Source organism: Zeus faber (assembly GCF_960531495.2).
Source record: "Zeus faber genome assembly, chromosome: 7".
NCBI lineage: Eukaryota > Metazoa > Chordata > Actinopteri > Zeiformes > Zeidae > Zeus > Zeus faber.
The window spans coordinates 22,982,593-23,001,713 of record NC_137203.1 but is presented as its reverse complement, the minus strand read 5'-3'; the positions used below and the strand labels follow the sequence as shown (position 1 = coordinate 23,001,713).

Below are 19,121 nucleotides of genomic sequence, written 5' to 3'. Positions count from 1 at the left end.
CTGTTTTGTAGGAACGAAGGGAACAGAGTCTCGCTGGGTGATGATTTTTTTTTTGCCAAGTTTTACACTTTTATGTCATCTGTTGAAGTTGCTGTCTCCTCTACTGTTTATTTTTATTTTTTTCCAATTACACTTGAACCATGACATGCCCTTTTTCCGGCGTGTTGGTGACATTGAACTTGACACACCAGGAAAAAAAAAAAAAAAGAAAGAACTGCATACTCCTCCTGGTAATGGGAATGGCGTCAATCGCCAATTTTTTGCGCGAATGGGTATACCCACTAACTTTGGTGGGGGGGGGGAAAGTGGTATGAGTAATGAATGGAAGGAAATCTGCAGTAGTCACTGCTACTTGGCCCGTAGGATTAATGCCGTTTTTATTTTTTAAACACTAGAAATGCAGTTATTACAAGCACGCCTTTTTATTGTCATGACCATGGTATTGCCATGCCTAGTAGCATGTCAGACGTGGTCATATTGAAGTATTTGTTACCTGTCATATGGACAAAAATGCAGACACCTGGGTGTCCTGGACCACCACCTGGACATATGAGTGGTTGATTGATTGGTTGAAAATGAGTCTCGAGAGAATCCCCCCCCCCCGCCCCAAGTGTGAATGAGACAGAGTGCTAAACAGGATCCCACTGCGACCCCGGTTCCCCACATCCTCCCCTCCCAACCTGCGACTCCTCATCAGAGCCTATTTATTTTGACAGCAAAGCTATAATCTCACATGTGCTCTGCGTCTAAGACAAAGTGGCACAAGTGCAGATTAACAGTAATTGGTGCTGTCAGTGTAGAAACATTTGCACATGTTCCCCATGCTCTTGTGAATATTCATCACAGCAACTGTCGCACCGCCCCTGAGTTTCTACAATAGAGGCAGGACTGTGCCATTCAACTTCCTCTCCTCTTTATGCTGCCTTTTTCACTAAAGTTTTCCTTTGAACACCACTCACCTCCACCCTTTTCCTCAGTGTGGCGCTCCTAACTTTAGCTGTTGTCTTCTTAACTTGGTCTCATTTGTTGTCAAATGTTTCCTTCTCCATTACATTCCAAAAAAAATGTGACATGTAAAAGAAAAGATAAAGCCAGTAAGTACTAGCAAGGGAAAAAATTATATTCTATTGTTTGAATTTCCTAATAGATTTTTGAAAATGATGCTTTGTTTGGAAGTTATACATCCATTTTACACTTAAATGAAATACCACCATACTCACAAATAAATTAAAATATTTAATCTCTGTATTAAACCAAATTTGTTCCATAATCGTATTGTGAATCGTATTGACATTGCAACAATATCTGATTGAATTGTGAGACCTTGCCCAATACCATGCCACCCCCACTGCTCCATTCTTCGCCAAGGTAGAGAAACCATGTTGATCATTTAGCATTGTCATTTCCGCGTCCCTAATGTGTGTTTATATTTAATAATGCATACTGCAAACTGATTTACAGTGTACTCCTCCCTATGACATACATAATGTGTACTTTGTATATAATATATGCATCTGACTTTATATTATTATATTCAAATATGCATGTGTGTGTTTCTCAGCCATGTCTAAAGCTGCAGTGAAGATCTCTGCAGACCTGCTCAGCAACCCGCTGTGCGAGCAGGATCAGGCCTTCTTGGAGTCCATGACCGCTCTAGATACAGCGATGAGGAGGATGGACTCATTCAACCAGGAAAAGGTCAGTAACGTGTTCTCCACCTCCCTCTCGTTGTGTGTGCTCTCTCACTCTACCTTGGTTCCCTGGCTCTTCCCACAGGCGTGACATTTGCTATCTGCGAGGCAGGTTTGCCTGAGAATTCGCAAAGGGCAAAGCGCGAGGAATTTTCTGAGAAAGTTTCCATTTTCATCAATTCTGAATAACCTGCAAACCACTGCAATGCTCTTTTCTCTTTTCAGAAAACAATAACATATGTAGCATTATTTCTCTGTATGCTGGTTATCATTTGCTTGGAAGCGTGATACATTTGTGACTCACTGGTGTTTGAAATCCCTGGACGGGTTTTCAGTTCATGGGAACATGAACAAAAATATTGATTGCCGTGGCTAATCAATCATTTGAAACAACCACTTAGCTAAAAATTGAAGGCTCGGTGGATTGTTGGATTACCTTTTCAGTTGTGTGGGATACTGCAAAAAATATTTACTGGCTTTCATATTACATTCATGTTTGATGATGAAATACAAATGTGTTCATCAGAAAACAATACGGTGGATGACATTTTTTTAAAAGAACAGTCGAGAGTATCAGCAAAAGCGGTTAGCGGCCAAATAGGCAGGTATTTAAAACATACATAGTATAATACATAGTACAGGTGTGTACTATCATCCAGTATGTAAGTATAAAGTATGATCGTATATAGTATATAATAAAATATATAGGGCCTAATAAGTTTAACCCACTAGTATTTTGTGTGCTGTCAAGCGAGGGTAGCAACGTTTAATCGACTCATCGTGCACATCCCTACTAAATAGTATTCTAGTATGCCATTTCGGATGCAGGATGCTGGATTTTAAATACTAGTCTCGCTTTTGCTGATTTAGGAGAAAAGTTACCCCTGGTAACTGGTGAAATCAAGGGGTTATGGGACTTTTGTATCTTGTCTCCCAAAAAAGTTGCAGACCAGTGTGAGGTGTTGAGTGCATTTCAAAGTTGGTTGCTCAGCTGTTGATTACAAAGTTGTGAGATCTGGAGAAACGCATGTAGTGTGAAATGGACACAAATGTCTAAACAAGACAGGCAATGGCTGAATAGAGCTTAGCCCTGCATTTAAATAAATATAAACAATAATACTTTTCATGGTAAAATGTGTGATCCTGATTCCTAGTTCGTCCGAAGTTTCAATTGTATAACAAAGGACTAGAAATACATTTTGAGTGTTTTAAAATAAAAAGTCTGCAGGAGAGTAAGAGTCAATGGCAGGTGAAGTACACTTTGTTGTTTGGGATTTGTGTTGTATCCGGAAATAATAATAATGATAAAAATAATAATAATGGCAACAACAACAAAAAGTAGTCATACTGTAGGCCTCCATCAGCTTAAACTGTTAGGTCAGTCTGACTCTGAATGTAAGTATCTCACACAAATGAATGTCTTTGCATTATGGCTCATTCTTTTGAGCTGATATTATATTGTATTATATAGATATATGTTGTGGTGATTGTGTTGGCTGAGCACATGATTGTTCAAAATAAGTTTTATCATGGCATAATTTGTGATTTCAGTTATCTGAAAGAATCTGGAGAAATTATGTTGAAGTTTTGTAGATTGTTGAATTCATATTATTCATCACAACCGTATTTTATGTAGTTTTATTGCATAATATATGCTAAATGCTCAGGGTGAGGCTAAGAGTTTTCAACCAAGGGTTAGGGTTCGGGGTTAGGGTTACTTAAGCAACTTTTTTTTTTTTTTTTTTTTAACCACAGTATTCCTCTTTTACAGCTCTAACAGAACAGAATTTCAGCCTGGTTCAGCTCACATCTCATCAAATTTAAAAAGAGCCATTTTGAGTGACGAGACAGAGTAGAATGTGGGTTGGACTGAGCTTGTGGGTTTGTGACCCACGGTTGCGTCCGTTCCAAGACTCGGCTTGGTTGACTGCCCAGCAGAACACTCCTACCATTTTGACTGCTCTCAAGATTAAATAACCTCTCTCCATTCCTCGGAATGCACAGGATATCATCTTCGCACTTTCATATTCATCGTCCTAAGATCTTGAAACTCGTGTATACGGTAATCTGAACTGAAATCTTCTTCTGCATCCACTGACTACTATGGGTTTCAAAAATTTGTCAACTAGTCGACGACTATAACCACTAGTCAGCGCTGTAGATAGCAGTCGACTAGTCGTTGACAACAGATTTTGTCAATGCCACCAGATTTACAATAGTTATTGTATAATTCAAATCTTTTTTTGAAATATGTATTTACATTTGTATCTTAATTCAGCTATGTTCTCCATATTTGTTTAATTTACAAAATACAATTGTTGGGGTTCTGGTGTAGCTAGCGGATATCCGGGCCAAGACTTCCTCTTCCATGCGCCAGTCATTGTTTACAGTCCGATTGGCCACTCGAAACGCGAGAATGGAGATGGAGTTGAGATACGACATCTATGACCGGATTGTTTCAAAAGTAGTAAATGGTAAATTAACTAAGAAGCTAAATCTTCATCAGTCTGATAGACGATGGGTTTCCGAGGTTGCCTTGAACTCCTCTCTCTGCGTCTCTCTTACATAATAGGTAAAAGAAGACTAGTCGACTAATATTATGAAAAACTGGGCAACTAGTAAAAATCAGTAGTCGTGAAACCCATATTGACTACTGTATCTGATGGTGTTATTGTTGCACAATGCATGTCTCAAGCTGACATTTTAGGTCTGTAATTTGCGTGAGAATTTGAAGCTTAAGACTTGTTTTCCTCTGAGCCCCCTTCCCCCACCGGCTAAATTCATAACCTTCACCTCTGCAAAGCATGGTTGGAGAGACCTCTCTGGCCGGATGCTGCTTGAATATGCACAGTCTTACTCGCTCTCATCACTGCCTCGTCTCAGTCATTTGATACCGACCTGTTGAAATCTCAACTTGATATTGTATTTTTACATTGCGCTCGATTTTCAGGTCAGTAGCAAGAGGAGCAGCTCGTATTTGCAGCGAGTAGGAGTGGAAGCATCGGCTGGCTCACCACAGTATCATTTTCCCACTCGGTTCTGTGGCTAGGCTGCATTTGTCAGTGCTCCAGCAAGGCAGTTTGGATGTCGGTACGGTTTCTCACTCATGGAGAACAAAACAGTCAACAACTGTGTTGTTGTGGCTGCACTTATTCAACAGACTTTGATTTACAGTGCTGGTTTTTGTCAACTATGTCATACTTGATTTGAGCTCCACCATTTTCTTCTGTCCTACCTTATAAACTTCTTGACTCAAAAACACTGCCTCACAGGTTTGGGCAGGGCTGCATGGCTTGGCCTTTTGCTGAAGTGGCTAAAAGCAAACTGAGGGCAAAACAGCGATTGTGGGTACTGTTTGGTCAGACCACCATCTAGAATATCACCTTAGGTTTCCTAGGTTCTTAAAGCCCAGCTGGCCAAGCTATTCCAACTCTCCCTTCAAGCTGGCTGTGGAATCTGCCGGCACAACCACTATTCTCCGTTGCTCAAGCAAAACAGACACAAAAGCATCCACCCTTTGCTCTCCTTGGTGTTGAGACGAGATGTTGTGCCGCAGGGCCAGCGAGAGAGAGGGAGCTAGCAGATAAAACGTGCACCGATAATGAAGGCAGTAGTGGCCCAGGTCTGTGTGTTTATTTCTGGGGCTGAGTAGGGCGCACAGCCCCGCCGGCACACTGCTGCCGAAGCCGAGCCCCAGCGTAGATGGCGGCAGAGCGGTAAAGGATGCTCCGTTTGGAGGGGTATTGATTTCCTCTGCGATCTGTGTGTATTTTTGGGAGGCCTGTGTGCCGGGATGGCCTCTGCCCCGTGACTCACTGATGGAGACTGCTGCTTGAGCGCCAGCCTCGGGCTCTGTTGAGTCTCTGAGGAATAGCACTGCACCCCCCCCCCCCTCTGTGGGAAGGGGCAGAGGGCAGAGGGCACCAGCATGCTTAAGCAAATCTGCTGCTGTTGTACTCCCTGCTTACTGCATGCTCTCACCTTAGAAGAAGCACCACCGCTCAAGTGAAGGGGTGGGGAGGAGTGGTATGTGAATGTGTGTGTAAATATGTAAAACACAGCAAACGTGAATTCCCATGTACATATTAGGGGTCGAGCCCCGAAGGGACGGGAGCCCTATTGCTTTTGTTAATGAAAAACTGAAATCAGTAGTGTATGGATGTCATGGATCTGCCGCACTCACAGACAAGATAAACAAAATGTGTATTTGGGGCATTCCCGACATGCCGTCTTCCAGATCGGTCCATTATTGTGGAATAACTTAGTAAAAAAAAAAAAAAATGTTTTATCAGTGCCACAACACTCACACATGCGCAAATGGCGGCTCGCACAGGTCACATGATAGAATTACAGTCTAGTGATTGGTCAACAACCGTTCCTTACCAAGATGGCTGCACGTGCCGATGTGACTGATGCCAGACCTTTATGGATGTCATAGATCCGAGGAACCCACAGAAAATCTGAATAAGATTTTTTTCCGGGGAAGTACCAACCTGACGTAGTTTGAGTTTCATTCAGATCGGTTTATATTGTGGAAGAAGTTTGTGATCAACAACTGCAACCTCACCAAGATGGCGCCAAACACAGTGTGCATGCACAAGTTGACAGAGTACACAGATCACGTTATTGCACTTCAGTCTAGTGACGCACAGCTATAGTCGCAATTGCACTTTAACTTAAGGAATATAAGATAAGAACTCTTAACCTTACAAAGTGACAAGTATTATTTTATTCCTATTAAACTTTATGTTTAAAAAAAAATTGGTTGGGTATTTCAGACAATTGGATTAAACAAAGCACAGCGTATTACACATCATAATATATACACTTGAGGACAACTGACACGCACCAGTGTCAAGTTCTACAAAATAAAAAAACAATATCACTGTCAGAATTAATAGACATTACAGAGTTGTCAATGTAAAAATCTTCTTGAATTATAATTACTGGTTACTATAACCATAAGCAAATACATAATAGAAGGAACATGTATTTATTGTGTATGTGTTTTGAAATGTTTTCATTCTTTTTCCTCAAAGATTTGTTCCAATTACAACAAATGTGTAGCCCACTGCACACAATTTATTTCATTATATATTTTCTACAATTGAAGTCAGATAAACCACTTACCTAATTTCATTTATATATAAGTTTATAAAATACATTATTATTGTGAAGATAGTTTCTGTTGATTTACAAAATGCCATTAAAATAAGTATGTTACCCAAAATCCATTAATACTCGTGCTAAATAATTGTGCTGACAATATTGACTAAAATAATCATGGTTATCATTTTAGCCATACTCATGCAGCCCTACTTCAAAATGCTAACATCGCCTGATCATAGAATTACACTGTAACCAGGCCAGAACAAATTAACTTGTGCAGTCACAAAACACGCCGGAACCGAGAGCCAAAGCACACTTGTCCATTGAACTTTAACGAATTGCCGACTGCCCTGGACCAGTATTAGTATTACCAGTATTACTGCCTGCAGCTATATTTTGTTATTGGGTTCATTGTTTATTATTATTATTTTTTTTCGTTTTGTTTTTCTTTCCTCAAACAACAATCAACCATTTTGTACTTGGAAAGCTGCCTGCATGAAGCAGCAAGTGTCGGTGTGTGTTCTCTGAGATGATTGGGCCATTTTACAAAGCACAGCTGTGATCGTGCTTTCTTGCTTGTCTGTAATTGACCGTCCTTCCAATAGAAAGTGAACATATGATATGACAAAGCCTCTCACTGCTCCCATTCAGCTGTCAACTGTGCGTCTCGCAGTCCTTCCCCTGTTCTCTGCATCCTTCTACGCCTGAGACGTTTGCCAGTTCAACTTTGTGCTCCCCCCGTACTTGCCGATCTAAGTCATTTTGCATCTGCAATGTAAACAACACTGGAAACTTCATTAATTGTACGCCAACTTCTGTCAGTGAGACTGCCGAGGTGCCGGGGCTTGAGGCCTCGAGATGAGATTATGTTTATTTTACATCCATTTAACCCCCCAACACACACACACACACACACACACACACACACACACACACACACACACACACACACACACACACACACACCTCCCTCCCTCGCTCCCCTTGTCAGTTCTGGCAACCAGAGCGAGAATGCAGGAAAAATATAAATTGTTATTGTTAAAATGTTTGTTTGCAAAGAACTTTCATCTTGTAAGGCGGCCCACCCTCCGCAGGATTTGAAATCAGTAGGGCTTTGCTTTCATGTCCCTCCCCTGACAGTTCCATCCTTTTGTATCTCGCGCTCAATGAATATTCAGGGGTTTCTCCTCAGGGCTTGTGTACAATAAAAACAGTCAACGTCACAAAAGTTTGTATGCAAGCCCCCTCCCCTCCTCTATTTGTCTTAACTGCTCCGTTCGGAATATAAGCAAATGTTTGCTCTTGGTGCGGTGGCTTTATATAGCTGCTAATGAGTTAGAGATGCACTAACTATTTTGTTTAACCTGAATATTGATGTACTAAATGAGAGAGAACAAATATCCTATAATTACAATCTTATAACCAAATCACAAAAGGGCCTTGCGTTTTTTGAATTGTATTGCTAATTGTAATTTGCTTGCTCCATCCAAAGGTGAACCAGATCCAGAAGACAGTTATAGACCCTCTGAAAAAGTAAGTGATTATGTATCTCTCTTGAAGGCATCACAAAACCGCTTTATTGCAACACTCTACTTTGAAGCTATCACAGGAAGGCCTGTGATTAAAATATTGCAGATTGTAAAAGTGAGCTGGGAAAGGGAATGGTGCTCCTGTGGTGGCAGTGTGTCTGGAAGAAAGTTTATTTGATTCTCCTCCTTCCTCCGCCCCCATCTGAACAGCCTGTGAGTGCAATTCCATCCCTGAAGCCTCACCCTCCCCTCCTTCCTTTTTTTTTTTTTTTTTTTTTAAACACACACACACGCACGCACACCCTGGGAAAACTGAGGGAGTGGCCAGTCCATCCCACTCGTCTTCCGAAATTCTTTTTAAGGTCCTGCTTCCTCCTCGCGGCTCCTCCCCGGAGGCTCCCTTCAGGACGGGGGTGTGAATGACAGATTTAACATGTACACCGCCCAAGAGAGCGCGTGGGCATGACTGAGTTGAATTTTGCCTTCAGAAGTTGACCGAGTGCTGTATTCCCATTTTTCTGATCATCTTATCAGCATCAATGGGGCTCGGCTCTTAAGTCGAACCAAGCTGTAGACGATATGCAGAGATGCGTAGCTGGAACACGAGTGGATTTAGTTGACATGTGCTGCTCCCTTTCTTCCTCATGCGCTCTGATGGTGGAGCAGTGACAGGATGGAATGGTTCTAATTTCCCCTTCCTGGTGGGCGGCAGGCGGACGTGTGGGCAGGCTCTGAATATGGCAAAGTTCCCAGGTTCCTAGGCCACGGCCCCGGATTGGTGGAAGAGGAGAACGGGACAGTTCTTATTCTCACACACACACACACACACACACACACACTGACCGCATTGGACAAACAAATTACGGGTGGAGGGGATGCTATCTGAACAGGATGGTATTTTAAGCCATAAAGTTAGCATTCACATGATGCTCAAACAGAGCAGGGGAAGTAAGTTTATAAATGAACTTTTTAAGCCAAGCTTAACTGCCCTCTTCGCTCATCTTTTCCTTTATTCTTCCTTATAAAAACAGGCTGTATAGAGTCGTCTTTAGAAAACCTTTCCATGAAAGCCACTGTATAGTAATGCTTCCATTAAGATTCCATTAGTCTTTCACTAATGAGCATTTGTCTTTGTTTACTCTGCCTCCAAATGCTCCGTCGGCGATTCTGTCCACTCAAAGAGTGAGGAGTGTTGAAAAGGAGTTACGGTTAATGGTAATGGAGCACCCTCAATGGTGTGTGTGTGTGTGTGTGTGTGTGTGTGTGTGTGTGTTTGTATGTTCGGGCGGGGGTACGCGCCACCGTTTATACTTTTGGCACATAGCCTTTAACGCTTGCTATAGTAATGCATACAGTAAACAAATAAAGAAGGTGCAGCATCTCTTTCTCCCTCCCTCAGAAGCCCCTCACCACCCCCACTTCCAGACGTAAATTCCATCCACTCAGCGGGTCACTGAGTGACATCACTGTGTTTATGTGCACGGAGGAGCGGTGCGTGGGCCTGCAGTGTTTGTCCTATCAGGGCCTCCGAACTTAACCCCTTGCGCTCCAGTGCACTTTTGGGTGAGACAGAAGGCAGGCCTGTTAAGAGACCTCTGAACTGGCCTGAACACTGGCTGATCCAGTGAGCGCTATCTCTCTGAATCGCAGGAAGACGTAGTTCCCCCAAAGCACGTCTGTGGGCCAGGATGCGATGGACAACCTTTTGGCCCAGTAGCGGCATGACAACAAATGACTTAGCCCTCATTAATTAAAAAAAAAAAAAATGCAGAAAACGGTTTAAATCTTTTATTCATTTTGAATCTCCTTTTCAGTTTTGGACTATTCAGGCTTTGTGGCTTGTATTCACTATCAAAGCTTTCCAACCATAACTCGTGTATGGAGTGTCCGGGTTGCGTGAGTTTCGATCAACAGAGACAAAGCACAACAGAGCATGAGGCAAGTTGTGGCAGAGCAAACCCTCCTTTTACCTAGAAAAGGAGTTCTGCCAGTAGGTACATCTCACACACACACACAAGCTCATTTCATGCAACAATTATTTTATACAACTTTGATAATGGGACTTCGCCCGGTGTAATCAGCAGTGTTTGCTGTCTGAAGTCTGCGTTTTGAAGGACTCAATCTGCTCTTGGACTTGATGATAGACTGCCGCTGTTGTAATTGCGTTGTATCTGTCTCAGACAGTGCTGACTCTTGATATTATTTCAAGATTGGTTAAGTCAGTTTTTTACAGAATATAAGAAAAAAAAAATCACATTTATTTAATCAAGTCAAGTTATTTTTATTTCTTTGTTTGAATGGAAAGGCCAAGAAAATAGCAATGTACTGACTTGGTATTCAGTTTGAATGTTCTAGTGTCAGTCCTTCCTCAATTTTCAACCCTGCTGGTCTTGAGTTGGTCTAGCCACCTTAAAGACTTGGACTTGATTTCAGCTTGCATCTCAGTCCTCCCCAAGGACAAGCTCTCACCATAAGTGCTGTTTGACTACAACACTGTCTTTATTGGAGGCCATGACGCATTGGACATGAGACTTTCCACATCAACAATGCTTTTTTTTTTATACACATATCTTGGTTTTTGTGTTGTCCTTTTTCCCCCCTCACTGAGTTATGTGAATCTGATGGTCATGTGGGACAGCCAGCATCCCAGACCGAGGGTGTCTGGCCCAGACTTGGGCTTGGCTGCCAGGTCACATCGGCCCATCTGTGGATTGGCAGCGGTTCATAAATGTGCTCTTTGGGCCAGATGTTATTTCCATCCAGCCTCCTCACCACACCCCACCCAACCTGTCACATGCGCAGTGGCGTGGCCCTGACCCCCGGGCAGCCATTGCAAGGCCGGCGTAAGGCCTCGGCCAGACGATGCGCACTACAAGTACAGTCTCAGTTGGCTGACAGGGAGTTCCTCGACATCCATCTGAGGCCAGGGACGTGGAGGAAATCTCCCACGGCCGTCCAGGTTTAGACCAAGCTGTCATTATACACAGCATGTGCAATGACCCTAAACCAGGGCTTCTACCAGTCTTACTGAGTCATTATGCATACTGTGTAAGGGAACGCTGAACGTAGTGGGGGGGACGACGCTTTTCTCCTGCTGATTCTGGAGAATGCTAAACAATCTTCACCACCATAAGGAAAGTACATGGCACTGAGATGGAGATATAAGCAGGACCCAGTCCTCTAGTATTAGACTTTGTTGGAACCCCAATCCCAGGCTAAGAAAGTATCAACTGTGATACCAGAGTCTAGAGAGGTGTTGGAGAGGTGATGTGAGGTTATGTGTTAGAGAACGCACTCCGCCTTTGTGCCGTTTGTATGCTGGTTTTGCTGTGTGTTGTCATTGGCCAATTGAATCATGTTGGAGTGCACTCATGCCTCGAGGGCAGTTGCATAATCCCTTGGCACTTGAAGTATGTGTACTCTGCAGCAGGAGGCAGATAGTAGACTTGAGGATCGGGATCCACCCCTGCCACAAACTAGGCCAAAGTGGTGTTTTATAAATAGCGGGAAAGCGTGGGCCGTGGGGCTGGGCCGGGCTGGGCTGCTCTGTGATGTCACTGAAATGATACAAGACCGCTCCTTGCTCAACTTCCTCGGAAAAACAATCCCTGCTTGTCTGAGACTGATTGTTCCACGTCACTTTGCCTCCCTCACTTTCTGTGTTGGAAATGCGGGCAGACTGGTCTGGGATTTCACAACAACTACGCAGGTCCTCCTTGGTGGATTCCCCCTCACCTGCCGCAGAGAACCGGGCTGGAGTTGGCATGGAGAAGGAAGTAAATGATGATGAATCTCACACACAGCTGCGGTTAATACAGCTAAGGGAAGAAGCAGATGTAATAAACTCTCGTAGTAGCGTGCCTACACAACTGATGAAATGGCCTAAATGAGTCATTTAAACAAAATTGTAATGTTTATTGCTGTTGTTTTTACTGCTGACTCACATAGCAGACACCTTTGTGAATGACCTTATGAGCTACTCTATAACAGAGCACTGCTACTTGCCTGCGCTTGGATGTTAGATATTGAGACGATCCTCTCACGCCGTCCCAGATTGAGTGAATTTGATCACTTGGCTTGAGAATTGTCGATGAATGCTTGAGAATAGTCTTAATTCCCATGCTAGGGCTTCTTTTGGCTTTCCCCTTTAGCATGTCTTAAATTTATGAATTTGATTATTCGATAACTCATGCAAAGGTGAACCAATAACTTTCCTTAAACATTTTTTTTAAAATAATCCAACAGAATAATACAAATAAATAGAAGATATATTATACATATAATATAAATAAAAATGGTCATAACCAGAACTGGGTCATCACTTAAAGAATCATAACATTTATTTTAGGTGATATTTCTGTGGCCTAGCGCTGCCCTGCTCTGTCTACAGCACTGCCGGTTCCCAGTAAAACCAGCCATAAAAACCAGTGCAACAAGTCCCAGGATGAAGCTCGTACCCCTGTTGCTAAGTTACAGACGAGTGTTTTCCTATTTTTAGTGCTGAAGACCAGGATTCGTGTTGAAAGAATATATTTTCATTTGGAATATGATAATTGTCACCAAATGAATTGTTTCATGCCATTTTGCACTACAGTAATTAGATAATAGATTAGAAGGAGCTTAACGCACTGCTGTCCTATGGGGGTTGAGAGTGCTTCTGCAATAAGATGCCAAAGGACATGGAGTTTTTGACAGTGATTTTTATTAAGACTTGTTATGGATTTCATACCTGCACATTTTATTGATCAAGAAAAAAAAAAAAGATTTAGAATCTCATTAACCTCGATTCCTTTGAGAAAATTGTGCTTTGTGTTTTTTTTTCTTTTTTATTTCTTAGTTGAAGCGTGTGCAGGAGTGAACGCATGCAATTTATGTGTTTTGTTTATGTCTTGCACCCAGCGATTCACGTTTAATGCCCGGAGAACATTTGAGCTCCGTCCCTTCATTGTGTGTGTGTGTGTGTGTGTGTGTGTGTGTGTGTGTGTGTGTGTGTGTGTGTGTGTGTGTGTGTGTGTGTGTGTGTGTGTGTGTGTGTGTGTGTGTGTGTGTGTGTGTGTGTGTGTGTCAGGTATAGTGGCGTCTTCCCCAGCCTCAACATGGCGGTGAAGCGCCGGGAGCAGGCGCTGCAGGACTACAAGCGGCTGCAGTCCAAGGTGGAGAAGTACGAGGAGAAGGAGAAGACGGGGCCCATCATGGTGAAGCTGCACCAGGTATGTCGAAGCATGGCCCTCCATCTCGGGCTCTCTCTCCACGTGCACATCCACTCCAACGCCGGGAGCAGAGTTCAGCCACGGTTTGAATAGAGCGCACACAATGAGTGCACAAGACACAAATGCTGACTGGATATGAACAAAAATAGTTGAGCACATGCACACTGTACATGTGCGCTCCCTCACCCACGCAAGCTACGAGGCTCTCAAGTATTGCCTTTTCGAAAAGGTACCGCTTCATATCTACAGGCACGTAATTGAGAATTGTAGGTGTACACACACTCACATGCACGCACGCACGCACGCACACACTGAGGGCCACTGGGAAAAGCGCACACACATTCACAGATAGCGCGGCAGTATTGCCGGGGTTCTCACACATCCTCGCATGGCGAGCCACCCACACACATTGAGAAAAGCACCGTCAGGGGAACAAAGCCTGAAGAGGCCCCCACATCGTTGCCCTTTGAGTCTCTGTGCGCACTTAAAGGAACGATCCTGACAAAACACCCAGCACGCCATTTCAACTGGCGTGCACAAAAGGAAACCAGGCGAAGATGAGGAGAAACACGCTAATTTTGATAGCAATGGCGCTGGTTAAAAAACACTACGTTGTTCTTATTCCTTTCACCCCCCCCCCAGCTAATAAATATTCCCAGCCTTTCACACGTATTCATTGTGCATTCCATAACTCGGTGCCTACAAGTAGGCTACCCACTAATACATTCACGCACAGATCAGTGGTGTTGGAGTCCTCTCACAGCCAAGTCTGCCCACATCACCCACTCCTCCTCACTGCGGTCGTGATTACAGCATTTTCTGTTTGTTTTTTTTTTTTGTTTTGTTTTTTTGTTTTGTTTTTTCCCACTGCTTCTCCGTGGGAATTGGGCAAATCTCCTTCTCTCTTTCTTTCCTTCTTTCTTTTTTCTTCTTTTACAAACAATAAAAAGGGCAGATGCATTAAAGATGCACGAGCAGCATTCTGGATGATTATACTTGAAAGCTGGAAGTTTGTCACCCGTAATCTCACACGCTATTAATCTCTCAAACCTCCTTTTGGAGTGCAGACACCTAATTTCCAACAGGCGTTCTGTAACTCAGTGGTTATCCCTGTGCCTTACCCCCCCACAGGCCAGAGAGGAGCTCAGGCCGGTGAGGGAGGACTTTGAGGCCAAGAACAAGCAGCTGCTGGATGAGATGCCCAAGTTCTACCACAGCCGCATCGACTACTTCCAGCCCAGCTTCGAGGCTCTGATCCGGGCACAGGTCAGTGACTTCCCTGAGAGAGACACACACATCTATTTAATGTATATATATACACACACACACACACGCACATACTCCCCCCACTGTGTGTTGCCACGCCCTCTGACCATGAGTGGGGCTTGGAAAAAGGGTGAGAGGAGGAGCCGCTCTTCTCCACTCCAGGCAGCACTAATGTGATTAACCCGCGGTGGCGGCACACACCGAGAGCGCCGCAGCCCAGGACGGACTCGCCACACCGGCTCCACGCCGACCGTGCGAGCGCCCTTCTCAACCTGGAGCTCAGAGCAGCTGGGCGTCTCGACCAAGCGCCGCCCCAGACCAGACCAGCCTTGTCATTTCCTTTTGGGATGGCCGCTGGCACACTCCTAATTAGTAAATCAGATTATCCCAGACATAATGGCAATTATGAATCATGCGTTTCCCTTAAATCAGTATGTAGACGCTGCAAAGAGCGATTGACTCGAACCCGAACCTCCTTTGTCAACAGGCGCTTTCTGCAGGTCTTTAAAAAAAGTCTTAAATTCTGTTTTACAAACATTAGGCCTTAAAGTCATTAAATGGTCTTAAATCTGATTTTATAATTAATTTCAAAATTGTTCAAGTTCTTCTGCTTCATTCAACATTTCTGATGTCATAAAACCCTAATTGACTTGAGCGATCCAAGAAAATCCCATTACTTACCTGTCTAGGTCCTGTGGTAAAAATATATTTTTACTTACCCGTAAATGCTTTATTGAATTACACAGAGATGATGTGTCCAAGAATCTGTCTTACATAAAATCTAAAGTTGTCATAAAAAGCTCTGACACCCTGTTCATTTGACCCGGGGTGACTCTGTCAACTCCTATAGGACTTGCTGGGTTTAAATTAGCCGAGCGGATAATCTCCAGCATTGCTTGATCCAAGGACAGTTGTTTCTTTCCTTTGTCACAATTAAGCTGATCTGAACGGTGCGTAGCTTTTCCTTCGTCTGTGTGCGCGCACTCACACACACACACACACACACACACACACACACACACACACACACACACACACACACACACACACACACATCCACATCGGCCACACGTGGGTGGTCAGTGGACGTCGTCCCGGTGACATGTGCTCGGTTTGGATCTCCACTCCCTCTCTCCCCAGCGGCGGCAGCAGCACAATGGCTGGTTTTGTTGGAGCCTCCCGCTCGGCTGTGAGGACTCCCCTGCAGCCTCCGTCCACCTGTACGGAGGCTGATCAATCCAAGCATTGTCTCAGACACAACCCTGTTTAAATATTCTTTTTTGACGTACACACACACACACACACACACACACACCTCTCTTCAGGAGTTTTTTTTATATATTCACTATTTGTTTTCCCCCATTGTAATTACATTTCCAGATTTTTTTTATTTTCTTAAATTTTTTTCTCTTTTGTCTCCTGCGGCATCTGTCATGAAAAACCAGGTCACTGGATCAAATGTTAAAAATTTGTTACTTCTCTTGTTACATACTTTTTAATTGTTCTGACTGATTCTCCTGGCTGGAGTGCTCAGAGGTCAAATGCTCTTTTTGTTTGACTATTAAGCAGTCATGGGTTGGGGAGGGTGCTGTATAATAATGACCTGACAGAGGTCATGTAAATAAAAACTCTGGCTTCTTTTTAATGCAGTAGGTGGTCACGGCCCCGACCCGCTCCGTTTATCCACCGCGGTGACAGAATCCGTGGTAGTAATGAGGTCTCCGCGCTGAAGGGGACTGGTGTACATTATCATCACTGACATGGACGCTTCCGCTCGTCCTTTCAACAAGCTACTTTTTAAAATGAAAAATATCCGCCTTGCCCCCACAGAGAGCAGCAACCCGATACTCCCAGCCCACTCATGCGGTTTAAGTGGCAAATTTTTGCGTAAACATACAAAAGGCTCCGAGACCAGCCCCCCCTTAAATAGGAGACCTTGCGCTGCCAGCTTTGCTTTTTTTTTTTTTTTTTTTTTTTTTTTACTTTTTCATATTTCGGTAGCACAGCTGTAAATCTACCGTCAGCACAAAAGGGGGGGGGCGTTACTATTTCTAGTCCAGAACAATACTTTTTGAGCCTTTTAACAGGTTGACAACTACATCCCGGTGTCATGACTCCCGTCTTATCAAGAATATTTTTGCGGGTTGCATCAGAGCTCGTTCTGCTGCTCTGGAAGATGCGTCTAATTGTCACTGATTTCCTCCCACCACCCCGTCCCCCCCTCCACTCTTAAGAGCTGTGTGTGTGTGTGTGTGTGTGGGGTTTTTTTTTTTTCCAGGGGTTGTTTCCCAGTACTTTCATTCTCTGCCCACTCTTCTGGAGTCTTGTAATGTGATTAAAGTCTATTAATCATCAAAGCGACTCTCTGGGGAGCCTGACTCATGAACTAGGGGAGGAAGCCGGGGTGGGATGTGTCAGGGAAGCTTTCAGCGAACACCCTTCGTCTCTTGTTCAGATTTGGGGAAGAGAAAAGGCCAGGTCACTCCCCACCGAAGTGCCGGCTTTTTGGGTGGGGGGGTGGGGGTGGCTTTGTTTGATATCCGGCAGCTCCCTCTCCTTCGCTCCGAAAGGCTTCTCATTAGCGAGGTTGAAAAGGGGTGCGAGACTCGGAGCCTCAGATTGGTGTAAGTAAAACTGAGGTTAGATCGCACGTAGTTGGGTGTACGAATTTGGAGCTTTGTGGGGTTCCCCCCCCCCCCACCCCACCTTCCTACCGCTATTTACACGTTGTTCCGGGCCTCACGTCAGGTGGTGTACTTCACCGAGATGCACAACATCTTCAGCGAGCTGACGGAGCAGATCGACCAGGCCGGCCTGACCGACGAGCAGAGGGAGAGGGAGAACGAGGCCAAGCTCGCCGAGCTGCGTGCTCTGTCCATCGTCGCCGACGATTGAGGAGGGAAGGAAGGCCGGCTGAGGAAAAGGAGGAGGGGTAGGGCCAGCCTCTACGCCTCACCAACTGCAATGAACACACTCCCAGACTGCTCAGCACAGTTCAGACCACTATCTGGGCCTAAGTGACCCCCCCAACACATACATACACACACTAATCTCGCCACTCATCGCATTCTGACACTCATCCACTCAAAGCGTTTTAAAAATACTGCGTATAATAAGCCATCAGCCAAGTGCTACGTTGTAAGCCAATGTTTATTTTATTCCCATCAAACAAATAAAACTGTTCTTTTCTGGCTCATTAGCAGGATTACACTTCCTGATTTATTAACCTGTCTACGAGCATTTGTTTCCAAGTCTGTAGCGAGCTTGCTCACATCTGTTGTTGCCAGTCATGTAGATCGTCAGTAACTCAGTTCTGCGTCATAGAAATAGGATGTTTAATTTAAGGTCTAGTTTAAAAGTTTGTGCGGTGAGGGCAATCACCGATAAGCTCCGTGCCATGTACTTTTGTTTATTTTAATTTTTTTTTCTCCAGGGTCCTGAGGTTTACGGATAAACAAATTCCTGATGCATAGTAATGTCTCCACACGCGTCCTTCCGGATTGCGCAAGCGACCCTTGTGAATTCTCAGTGGCCACAAGTGTTACTGTGTCTTGAGGTCAGCAACTGAGACCCTGTGCTGGGTGAAAGGGATCGGACTCCCTGGTCTCCAAAAGCAGGAGTGTTGCACCCTCTAGTGGAGGAGAGCGTTACATGACTTCCCCACATTCATTCACAATGCGTGTTTGTTCTATTGTATGTTTTCACCGCTCCTCTCCAAAGGGAAACACATTTTACTCGCTGTTAGAACTCATTCGGGGGAAAATAAAATGTCTGCGCATTACAATTGTCATATCAGATCAACAGGCCGTTTTTTGTTTTTTTCTTCATCTGGACCAAATCGCACCATTATTCCTCAGCTTTGGTTTCACCTCAGTGTTTATATCATGGCCATGCAATGTCAGTGGACACCCTAAATGTCAAACCTTAATTATTTATTCTTTATAAAACTGTTAAGAGGATTGTATCTATTTTTTTCTTTAAAGAAAAGGTCTTCAGTGCGTGCCCTTTCTTTGTGTTTGTTGGTTTAATTGTATTCCGAGTTGAAGGGTTTTCTTCAGTTGTTGTAGTGATTGAACTGTAACACTTGAGTGGATATTTTAACATTAGTGTGTTTTGTCATTTGTAAATCGAAGCTAAAGCTGGGAAATTGTTTAGTTTGACCCAAATTTTCAGAAATGCTTTTTACATTGTCATTTTCTATGTGTGCTCAGTCTTTAAATAAATTATTTCAGAGAAAGGCATCCATTTTTGACTGATTTTCAAACTCTCTGAATCCAGCATCACAGCATTTTGTTAGATCTAGAAGGGATTGTTTC

General features: G+C 43.8%; 1 protein-coding gene across 1 annotated transcript in view; it reads left to right on the top strand.

The window, feature by feature from the left end:
• Positions 1 to 17,711, top strand: part of bin3 (bridging integrator 3) — a 31,200-nt gene extending 13,489 nt beyond the window's left edge. Inside the window, exons 5-9 of the mRNA XM_080003967.1 lie at positions 1,562 to 1,698; positions 8,293 to 8,333; positions 13,398 to 13,539; positions 14,671 to 14,805; positions 17,554 to 17,711. Of these exons, the coding sequence (XP_079860093.1) occupies positions 1,562 to 1,698; positions 8,293 to 8,333; positions 13,398 to 13,539; positions 14,671 to 14,805; positions 17,554 to 17,700 (602 nt within the window). The 3' untranslated portion in view covers positions 17,701 to 17,711. The remainder of the gene's footprint in view (positions 1 to 1,561; positions 1,699 to 8,292; positions 8,334 to 13,397; positions 13,540 to 14,670; positions 14,806 to 17,553) is intronic.
• Positions 17,712 to 19,121: the final 1,410 nt, after the last annotated feature.